Source organism: Lacerta agilis, chromosome 8, assembly GCF_009819535.1.
Source record: "Lacerta agilis isolate rLacAgi1 chromosome 8, rLacAgi1.pri, whole genome shotgun sequence".
NCBI classification, from domain to species: Eukaryota; Metazoa; Chordata; class Lepidosauria; order Squamata; family Lacertidae; genus Lacerta; species Lacerta agilis.
The window spans coordinates 34827152-34839200 of record NC_046319.1 but is presented as its reverse complement, the minus strand read 5'-3'; the positions used below and the strand labels follow the sequence as shown (position 1 = coordinate 34839200).

The following is a 12049-nucleotide window of genomic DNA, read 5'->3' as shown; positions in this document are numbered from 1 at the left end:
TAAAATAAAAATAAAAATCAGTTAAAACTACAAAACCAGAATTCAGTTAAAATGCTGAATGAACCTTATACTATATAAAAACATCCCAAGAAAATATTTCATAAAAATAATTATAAAAAGGGGGCGGGGGAAATGCTGAACAAAGTCTGCTCCACCTCACATACTCAAAATTGTATTGGTTCTGAGTACAGTGCTACCTCGGGTTAAGAACTTAATTCGTTCCAGAGGTCCGTTCTTAACCTGAAATAGTTCTTAACCTGAGGCGTGCTTTCACTAATGGGGCCTTTTGCTGCTGCTGCGCCACTGGCGCACGATTTCTGTTCTTATCCTGGGGCAATGTTTATCCTGGTTAGCGGAGTTTGTAATGCTAGACTAGGTGGGCCTTTGGCCTGATCCAGGAGGGTTCTCTGTGTGTTCTTATATTCTCCTTATGCATTTGATGCTGAGATACATTTAATGCAACATGGATGACTTACATGTGGCCCTTCAGATGTTGTTGGACTCCAACTCCCATCAGCTCTAGCCAGCATGGACAATGGACAGGAATGATGAGAGCTGTAGTCAGACAAAAACTTGGACAGCCCCAGGTTGGTCATCTGCGATGCAAGAGTCATACGGCTTAAGAGTGGAGAAGGATTTGCTGCACAGCCCTCTGGTCAGATTTGCTGCACAGCCCTCTGGTCAGATGCGAGAACCTTCTTGTGGGAATCCAGAACTGTGTTGCCAAAAATATATGCGTAATTTATTAAACCTTCAGAGTGGTGATACAAGAGTCTGTATATCTATGTGGAGGTGTGCACATGCATATGTATCATGATCCCCTCATGCATTCCAAATGTATTCTTTCAACTTGCATGATTGTAAAACTCCGTGAACAGAAACAGCCCGGAGGCCTGCGTAGGGTCTGCAATGTAAAGTTTGCAGTTTATATTGAACAGAAGACTTCATGTATCTGCAAATGCTGTGGCATTTAGCAACGTTGGTCTACTACCCTCTCACCCCAGACCCCCAGTAAACCAAGGTGTATCATTTGATTCCTTGCTTTGTGGATCACCCAGAAAAAGAAGCAGGCAAGTGTGAAATGCAAGCAAGACCATGCTGGCATTCTTACATGGGAGAGATAGACATTCTGAGGTGATCCCCATCCCTGTTGCATGTACAGATTCTGACCAGACTAGCAGTTGGATCTGACTTCAATGGGACAACATATTGCACCATTCCTGAGGGCACCAGGAAAGCATAGGGGCCCTTAACAGACTGACTTAAGGGACTCAGGGGAAATGGCTGGGGGCTGTTGCCACCTCTGGCATTTGCTGCTTGAGGCAGGTGCCATACTCTCTCTAATGGTGGGGCTGGCCCTGATGAGAGAAATAATAATAATAATAATAATAATAATAATAATAATAATAATAATAATAATAATAATAATTTATTACCGGGCCTCCCCAGCCACTCTGGGCAGCTTCCAACCGGATATTAAAAACACAATAAAAGATCAAACATGAAAAACTTCCCTAAACAGGGCTGCCTTCAGATGTCTTCTACAAGTCAGATAGTTGTTTATTTCCTTGACATCTGGTGGGAGGGCGTTCCACGGGGCGGGCGCCACTGCCGAGATATAAAGGAATATCCGCTTTCATCAGCCAATGAGAACCACAGGCCTGCATGCAATTCAAAAACCCGTTTAAGCTAGGCTCATCGGCACAATACATTATTTAAAGCAGTATCATACCACTTTAGATAGTCATGGCTTCCCCCAAAGAATCCTGGGAAGTGTAGTTTGTTTAGACCATGCTCTATAGATGGGAAGGTGGGATACAGGTGCTTTAAATAAGAACATATCCACATATATTTTTCACCTTGAATTTGTTTTCAATTTTATTGGCTTTAAACCTCATTCAGGGAGAGTTCACAGAAGTTATACACTCACCTGAGACCGTTTGTGGCAGTCTCTGAACACTGCTAGAGGTGAAGGGGGGAACTGAGTGGAATCAAGCTCATGAGCTTTGTAGTGTGTGTCTTGGTGTGCTTAGAAGAGCTTCCTGGGACAAACTGGAAAGTGGTTTTGTTTGATATCATTGTCGCATATTAACATTCATATTATAGAGAAAGAAAAGCATAAATTAAATCAATGGCAGCACAGCAGTCCATTTCCCCCTTATGGCAGAGTCACCGTTGCAACCGATGTGTTTTGTTTTCATTGTTGCTCTGGAAGAACACTGCATCCATTCTAGTGAGTCGTGAGGAAAGTTATTTTATCCTCCTTTGAAATCGTATCTCTTTTGTCGGGCGCATTTCTGAAGTTGTTCTACAGCTTTTGTGCAATGGAGCTGTGGAATTCAACACGGCCATACCCTGCAGCTTATAACTGGGCCACCTCAGACATGATACATATAATCACCCAAGCCATTTGACCTCTATATTGTTACACGCAGTCAGGTAGGAGCAAAGTGAGTTTCAGGTGACCCTATCATGTGACCAAGATCAGAGGTCACAAAGTCCTAACTGTTTAGTTGTCAAGGTAGCTCATTCATCACCACTGTTATGTAACTGACATACTGACAAATAGTCCTGGGGTATAAAATTGTTCTCTGCTACTTGAGGACCCTAAACTTAATTGGCTGCCATAAATTTCCACATGTTAACAGTTAGTTTGAGCAGACAACTGGCAAGAGGAAAGATGAAAATTAGGCATATCATTATTTGTCATACGCTTAATGCCACAATGGACAACACCTACCCCTTTCTTTCTTCCAACATATGGTATCATGTTAACTGTTTTTATTGTTCAGACTCTTTGTACACCTTAAAAATATATAACCCAAGTGTAATGTGGCTGACAAGAATAAAAGACTTGCAAACATCTCTGTTACACTGGGGAGTCAACCCCCTAATTTTTAAGGCAAATCTTCAGTTGCTATGAATCTTCCCTATCACTGCTTTTGATTTGTGATGATGTCCCTTGTAAGAATCTAAAGAGATATCTGAAATAGTACCCTCCCTGGTACCATCTCCACTCCTCCACACGCAGCTGCTGGGTGACCTTGGGCTAGTCACACTTCTCTGAAGTCTCTCAGCCCCACTCACCTCACAGAGTGTTTGTTGTGGGGGAGGAAGGGAAAGGAGAATGTTAGCCGCTTTGAGACTCCTTCGGGTAGTGAAAAGTGGGATATCAAATCCAAACTCTTCTTCTTCTTCCCTGTTCTCTCTCTGAGATGGGTGCAAACTATGCAAGGCCAGCTTATTAGATACAATTGTGCTGCCTAGGGATGGCATAGAATTCTGAAGAAAACAGAAACGGAAGCAGAAATTGCCGGTGTTTGCTTTCTTGTCCAGTGTCTGGAATGGAAATCAATCCATCAAATGCAATCGGTATTTGCTGCTGCTGTTGCATTCAGACATTTGATGCATTCAGTCATCAAATTATATATAATTGATTATATTCCCCCCCCCCATTTGCAACAAATTTAACACCGTTTCCCCCCCAAAAATATATATATTTAGGGGTACTCTCATTTTGACTCAAGAAAATCACCATTTTATAGTTTAAATCGGGAAAAATAAATACAGCAAATGGACAAAAATACAAAGATTCACAGAATGTTTAGGAGTATGCGTACCCCCAGAAAAAGCACTGCCTGGAACTATAGTTTGTTAAGGGTGCTAAGAGTTGTTATGAACTCACAGAGATACAGTTTAACAACCAATACTTGTTAGTTTAACAACCAATACTTGTTAGTTTAACAACCAATAGTTGTTAGTTTAACAACCAATCCCTCTTCCCAGGGAACTCTGGAAACTGAAGCTGGGAATTAGGAATATGGATCTTCCCCTCCCAGCACCCTTAAGAAACTACAGTTCCAAGGATGCTTCTGGAGAAGTCATGACCATTAAAGCAGTATGATACAGCTGTAAACATATAGTGCAAGTGTAGCCTAGTTAGAAACCTCTGTTAATTCAGATGGTCTACATGGTGGGCCAAAGTGAGTCAATAGCTAAAAAGCAGAGGTCTAAAAACTTACATAAACTATTTGTTAACAGGAAGACAAAAAGATGAAGAAGAAAAAACACCATCCTACTGCTTCTCCCCCTTACGAGCTGCAAATCTTAGCTAGGGAGAATGGGGGTGGCGAAGAAAGGAGAATAATGTTTTAAAATAAATGGTTAGCACATTAGTATAAAACCTATTGATTAAAAACACCAAGCATAATGTTAGTCTTTTAGTCTCTTGAGTGATGCAATCCCGAAATAAATTTATCCCTTTGACTCTTACATTAACCTTTTATTGACTGCTTGCATACCCATAATTAACACACACTTTAGCTAAAGTGGTTAATTTTAGCATTGTGACCAGTGTCTCCTAATGTAGTTGACACCCTAATCATCTAAATGTAAGTAAAGCCACAAGGGAAGGAACCAGCTGTCTCCTCCAGATTCCTGGAGGAGTCACCATTTTAGACCTGCTCCACCCATGCAACAAAATGGTAGGATCCTGGAGTGATAAGAGTGGACTGAACCAGTTTGGAATGGAGGGGAGAGGAACCCATTTCTCCCACTGTGTAAATCCCTCTGGAAGAAGGAAAAACTGAGTTTATTAGTGAGGAAGTTTCTAGCTGAGCCAACTACTTGTAGAGCAAGATTTTTAATTGGGTTTTGGGTTTTGATACAGGAAACTATTTTTAAAAACTGGTCTTCCCCAACCCGGACCTGCCAGTCAGTGTAGACAAAACTGAGATAAACAAACTAATGGTCTGGCTCATTATCTGGCAGCTTCTTATGTTCCTAACCCTGATTTAGCTGCTGCAGAGCAGGAACAGTGGTTGAGCCCTTGGCAATTGGCAATGACAACCCTAGCATTTGAGATAGACCAACAGTGGGAAATGGCTATTGCCCTGTGGACTTCCTATCTGTGAAAGCCTCCCACATTGGCTGGGGCAACCCAGTCATATGAGTGAGGTGCAATATATTCTATTTCTTATTATTATTATTGATTCTTTCAATATTTGGGCACATCCTCATTCAATGTGACCTCTGACTGTTGGGTGGGTATGTATATTATCCATATTTTGCAGATGTGGGAAGTTAAGGCTCAGAAATTGTGCCTTTGCCCTAAGATGACCTGGTGAATTAGGTACTTCTAAGTGAATGGCCTCTACATTCCAGAAGATTGGTATAGTAATGTGTAGAAAACCAACTGAAAGTCTTCATCTAGAGCTAGGGCGAGTAACCTCTGGCCTTCTATGTGTTGTTGGACTATAACTCCCACCCATCCCAGCCAGCATTGTCAGTGGTTAGGGATTAGGGGGGTTGTAGTCCAGCAACTTCTGAAAGGACAGAGGTTCCCCACCCTTGACCCAAAACACCCAGCAAATGGCGCATTCATATTTTTCTAACCAAAAGAGAACACAAAGCAAGTTCCTTGTTTGAGGTTGTAATCAGCTTCAGTCTCCTCTGCGTAATAACTGAGTTCTTTCTCTGCAGTTTTGTTGGAAGGGAAATATCTCCATCAGTGGGCTCTGGAATCGCTTAGGAACCATTGAGAGCCCTCCGCGCTAAACCGTGTTTGCTCAACAACTGTTTTGAGGCGGCCCGCCCAACAAATCTACTGTTCTTCCACACGGTGCAGCTTATCAATGCAAACAGTTTAATATTTATGCTAAGAGGATTGTCAAAAGTAGCTTGTGCTCCTTTAATTCTTGTTTTAAATAAATAATGAGAACATTTGAACACATTACTCTTCTCGGAGGGCCCGAGGTCGGTTAATCTTATTATTTATGAAGTGATGTGCTACATAATAGTGCTTAGTGCATGTTAACAGATGCTATTATCACGGGCCGATGTGGGGAGCTGAAGATATATAGGAATGTTACGTGTTAATACTGTCCTTGCGCTGTAATGTACGATGGATTGAGTGTGAGAGGAGGCTGGAGCCGCAATTAACCGCATACCAACATGGGTGTAAAGTTGACGTATGTTTTCTCTTGGGGATTCTCCTGCCATCAATAATTCCCAAGAGGAAGATGACCTCTCTTCTTTGGTGTGGGTTTTTTTCATTCTTCCCCCAGAGAGGGTCAGGGTAGGAAAGTGGCCAGAGAGTTGTGTGTGTTAATCATTGTAGCAGCCACTGGAAGCATTAATCGGTTAATTGTTGAGATGAGTCGGTTATCTCCCCCATTGCAAATGCAAAGATGTGGCAGTCGACCTTTGTTTTATTTGTCACTGCCCTCCTTCCCTCCCCGTAGCAAGAGTTCTATTTGGCTTGCCTGAGAGATGCTTTATCCATATTCTCCCCATGCTGTTTTCCTTGGACGTTCTTCATTGTTTAACATTTTCAGTGCTTTTCTTGAATTTTCTTAATCTCTTATGCATAAAGAAATGTCAAACCCTTGCCGGTCTTTTTCCTTTTCCAAACTCACTTGCTTTCCTGAGCATTCTCCTAGCCTCCTGTTTGCTTAAGCGCCCCTGGTGCCTTACGTACAATTAACGGTCAACAATATATTATGACATTCTCATTTACTGAATGAGCTTTGCCACTTTAGTCTAGTGCGTCTTAAAGATGCATTAGAATAAAGTGGCAGAACGTGTGAAGATTAGCAGCCACGAATGTGCTTCAATTAACAGCTCTATTCAAAGGGAAGTGGGAATTAAATTTTCTGTATGTGTGAAATGGAGGAAATTTCATAAACCTAAGATCCATCCCTGCATTGCGTAGAATGGAAAGAGGAGTAGGGAACCGCCTCAGCTTTGTTTATTTTATGTTCACTTATAAAACCATTTCTTTCCTGCCTTTTGTGGATGTTCTTAATTGTTTAAAATTTGAAACACGACTATTTTATATTTACTTGTATTGTTTTACTGCTCTGATGTTTACTGCCCAGGGCTCTTTTGGGAGGATGGTTGAGATAGAAATTGAATAAGCAACAAAATAGTAATAATGGGCGGCATCCAACCAAATAGTTTTGCAAGCACTTTTGGCTGTTCAATGGAACTCCCTCTCCTTCTCTCTATGTGCCTCTTGCTTTAACTCCTTAAACAACTTGGGGGCAGGTTACCAGAAGGTAACTCTTCCCCTATGGAGCTCTACCTGGACCTCTATATCAGGGGTCAGCAACCTTTTTCAGCTGTGGGCCAGTCCACCGTCCCTCAGACCATGTGGTGGGCCGGACTATATGGGGGGGGGGATGAATAAATTCCTATGCCCCACAAATAACCCAGAGATGCATTTTAAATAAAAGCACACATTCTACTCATGTAAAAACACACTGATTCCCGGACCGTCCGTGGGCCAGGTTGAGAAGGCGATTGGGCCGCATCCAGCCCCTGGGCCTTAGGTTGCCTACTCCTGCTCTAGATCATCTTCATAGGCTGTAGCTCAATGGTAAAGCATCTGCCTTGCATGCTGAAGGTCCCAGGTTTGAACCCTGGGACAGACTCCTACCTGGAAAGCTGGAAAGCTACTGCCAGCTAGATGAAACAGTGGTCTGACTCAGAATACAGCAGCTTCCAATGCTCTACAGGTGCCCCCGCTGAGTGAAGTATGGCAGGTGACTCCTGGAGAAAGGGCCTTTGTAGTGACGGCACTCTGGCTGTCCAATGCACTCCCAAGAGATGCTCACCTGGCACAAACTATGAGGGCGCCAGGCAAACATCTTTTCATTTCCCCATGTTTCTTAGATCTTGTAAATTGCTGTTTAAGTCTGCCATTTTATTTTATTTTATGGTGGGTTGTTGTATTTTAATATTTCATGTTTTAGCAGCCCCTCCCCACCAGACTGTATTATTATTGGGCAGCATTTGAATGTGATAAATAAAATAGATGGATAAAAGACGATACTTTCACTTACAGGTATTTAGTTCCTTTGGTTTTTACAGTAGCTAAGCCTATTGAACATGATGCATTGATCACTTGGTCAATTTTCTCCCGGTCATAAAATACCTTCTTGTATGTGCCAGTCACTTACCTTATATTAAATTGCTGCATAGCTACTTTTTAAAACTTAAAACCACAAATGAGCTACTAAAATGGTTCCTTTTTGTGATATTTAGTTTTCTTTTAACTTTTTTTTGCTGATCATATTATATTAATACTCACCTCTCTTCAGCTTTCACTCCTTTATAAACATTAGCTAATTAACCAGCATCTGGCAAATTAAAACAAACAACCCACACAAAACCCCCTGAAACCGAAAACACTGAATTGCCACAAATTTACTAATGCAAGACCAATAAGTGGCAGTCTTTATTACAAAGTAATCTTACAAGATGTGTTGGTTTACTACTCGTAAAATTTCCCCGTGCCGGACTGCAGTTTTAGCTGCTTATTATAATTAGACTTCACTACTATTGATGAGGAATCCATTTAATAAGAAACACTGTAATTCAAAGGGTTTCTCTGGGGACCTAGCAAACGCTAACCTCTTAATTTAATTTTGTTGAAGTTTTGCCCATCTATTCATCAGCAGAAATTGTTATTAACCTTCATTTGCATCTATCTTTCAACAGCAACTCTCCTCCTCGTTACTTTTCCCCAAACCTGATGGATTTGTAACTCTCAGATTTGCAAACCACATTCTGCGATATTGTTTAATCTGTGCTGTGACCTTAAATGCAGTAAATTTGGTTTAATCTCTCCCAATAATCTAGTAGTATCGCAGAAACCCGCAGACAATGGCATAGACTGCTGACTGACTTCAAATAAGACTGGAGATAATGAAAAAATAATTCCCCCATCGAAAGGTGCACTAACCGAGTTTTCGTTGTGATGGGCTTTCTCAAATATACCTCTAGGAATTTATTTATTTTTTAAAGAAAAACTTGCATTAAGGCAGAAAAGACCCTGTGACTTCACTGGTTAATAGTCCTTTAGTGCCCCCCATCCTCTTTTCATTAATAGGCAAACATGAAAAATAATAAATCCCTAAATGCATTCCCTAATTCATTTTTAATCTTATAGATTTATTTTATTTTTTTTAGGTGTCATTCCCAACTTGTGGAGAATTTACCAAAGGATGAAAAGCCAGAATGCCATCCTTACTGGCAAGAAGGCGATGCCAGCATGCCGCTGCCATTCAATCTTGAAGACATAATAGCTGAGCTACGGAGTCTTCTAGAGTGCTAGATGGAGCAATTTGATCATGAACTGACTGAGGTTCTTTCACAAAGAAACCTCTTCTGTAAGAGGCACTAGATCTCTCTCAGAACAGTGGGGTAGAGGAAGAAACAGCCCAGGGGGGAGGTATTCTGGACCAAGTAATATTCTGGCTGCATAAACAGTTAAGAAGTTAACCAAAAGTGTACATCACAAGCACCAGAAAATGAAAGTAAGATTATCTGTGGTTTGTTTTGAAGTTGGGTAGGCAGCCAGTTCCCTGCTGTGTTTCAGATGGGCTGCATGAAATAAAGAGCCAATTACAAATTGTTTTAGCGCAAATGTGGTTTTTTCCCTCCTTTTTTCTGATGGTAAACAAAGGAACACTGAATTAGAGGAAAATGCTACCCAGTACCCAATGCAAGCACTAAACCTGCCTTAGGCTGCAATCCTTTACACACTTAATCTGGCAGTAAGTCCTGTTACATTCAGTGTGGCTTGTGCCTGAATAGACATGCATAGGATGTGGCAGAGTCTGCAATCCTATACATGCCTACATGGAAGTATATCCCATTAAACTCAATGAGACTTATTTTTAAGGAAACTTGTCAAAGATTGTTCTATAAGAGATTAAGCTATTGGGAAGTCACTGGACTGGACTTCACCTAGGTAAGTCACAATGAGCCTTAGGCCCCACATCTGCAATATGGATATGATAAATAATATTGACCTACCTCTCAGGGTTGTTGTGAGGATTATGCTAAGATAATAATGTGAATTGTTTTAAATAGAATAAAAGTGCTTCCTAGATACTAAATGTTAGTATGGTTGAGTCTTTTTGTGGTTGAACATTTCAGTCCAAAAAAGAGAGTTTCTGGGCCACCAAAATCTTATCTGAAAAACACCCTTCCAAATCTGTTTTGGCATGTTTCGTACATAGATAGATAGATAGATAGATAGATAGATAGATGATAGATAGATAGATATTCCTTCTGATTACAGGGTCACACATTCAGGAATCATGTAACCAACCCTAGGACTATAATACCATACTGATTTGTCTACATAGAGCTATCACAAAGCCAATTCAGAGTGAGGGCAATGCTTTCTACCCTCACTCTGAATAGGATTTTTTTGCCCTTTTTCTCAGCCTCCCATATATTCTATAATGCGGGGGTGATATGCAAGGATGATTTGTTTCATGAAATGTGCCACATCATCCTCTATTGATCCAACCCCAATTCATATTCTTATTAGGACATTCTCAAACTTCAAATTCAGTGGGAGTATTCCTGGATTGGTCTCCTCATCCATTAAGATGTGTTGTGAAGGCTCTGTGCATCAGCTGTCCAAGGGGGGGGGGAATCAACAAGGCCAAATTTCCATTGTGGCATCTCAAATACCACTCTTCACTAAAAATTCCATGACGCTTCACAACAATCTGCTTGAAGTCTCAATATAGTCAGGAAAGGATAATGGAGTGTGGCCCTTGTCAGGAGTTACCAAAATGTTGTTCTTGACACCAGACCTAAAGAGGGCCTGCAAACTGAGGCTGAAGGTAAGAATTTACTGCACACTAAACTGCATATTAACTCAGAAGAAGGCCCAGATGTTCACAATCCCCACCCTTTTTACCTCTTGAATTTTTGAGGGTCTTTTTCAGTTGGCACCTTGCAGCACCCATGTCTTTATCACTGAGATACGAAGCTTCCCTCTTTTAATATTCAGGATTTTTATACTTGCATTGCTATAATAACAAGGGGGCTTGTATGTTAAAGGAAGGAAGGAATCACCACATCCAGTGGGAAAGGTGGCTTGCTCATCTTTGGAGAAATGACAGAAGAGCCAATATTCATAGGAAGCTGCCTTATACAGAGTCAGGCAAACTCAGTGTTGTCTACACAGACTGGCAGCAGCTCTCCAGGGTTTCAGACAGGGGGCATTCCTATCCCTACCTGGAGATCCCACCAGGGATTGGACCTTGGAGCTTCTGTATACAAACCAAATGGCTCCTTTAAACTACCATTTCCCATTACATCCAAACTGGGAAACAGTGGCTTAATCCCTGCTTCCTAACCAGGAGATGAAACCTGGGGAGGAGAAGGGACACACAACAACATGACTTTTTCTCAGGCTAAAAAAAACAGGGTCAGCCTGGGATTGTTTTACATCTGGGCCATATTGTTCCTCTTTGGATGCAAGCCATATCGTGTTACATATCATCTTACTCCGTGGGTTTTATTGACAAGAGGTTTTATCCAGTGTTAGGTGTACAGATCAGTTGCCCCATAGAAATTAGTGGGCATGACTCACATGGGACCATTCATTTCAGTAGGCCTACTAAACAAAAAATGCTTAGCTCATATTCTACAGTCTTATTATCAACTTCTAAGCCCTTGAAAAGGGGTAGTGTCAAAACTAAAATAATAAATTCCCTGGGGAGATAAAGGGAGAAAAAAAAACATATATTACCCCCCATATAATAATAATAATAATTTATTATTTGTACCCCGCCCATCCGCCCAAGGATATATATCCTTGGGCATATGTGTGCTTGAGTGCAAAGTCAGATATATTGGTGGATGGGTGGTTGGACTGGTTCTCCAGACTTGGATTCGTTTTATCTCTATTGTGTTTGCTTCATTTAACCATTTAGTTAAAAAAAAAAAATTATCTGGCACTGTGTGCATGGTGATCACTGGTTAAGAAACACTGTTTGATTTTGATTTTTATTTTAATCACAGGGCAAGCCCAATAGAAGACGAGGGACGTTTTGCTTTGGCAAGAAAAAGAAACACACTGCTATCCTCTGTCCTGACAAAGTGATTGCCTCGAAACAAACGTAACAGATTGAAAGAAACTGAAGTGGCAATGTGGAGAACAAAGCGATTGTGTTTCTTTACTGCTGATTTGTGATTAATTTCTGTTTTAATTAAGCATTGTTAGAAGCTGTGAGATTCG

General features: G+C 41.0%; 1 protein-coding gene across 2 annotated transcripts in view; it reads left to right on the top strand.

Annotated features, from left to right (window-relative positions):
• FTO (FTO alpha-ketoglutarate dependent dioxygenase) overlaps nt 1–9905 on the top strand; it is a 242490-nt gene extending 232585 nt beyond the window's left edge. For both annotated transcript variants that reach the window (XM_033156872.1, XM_033156870.1), the window contains one exon: nt 8974–9905. In XM_033156872.1, the coding sequence (XP_033012763.1) occupies nt 8974–9118 (145 nt within the window). In that variant the 3' untranslated portion in view covers nt 9119–9905. The remainder of the gene's footprint in view (nt 1–8973) is intronic.
• Nucleotides 9906–12049: the final 2144 nt, after the last annotated feature.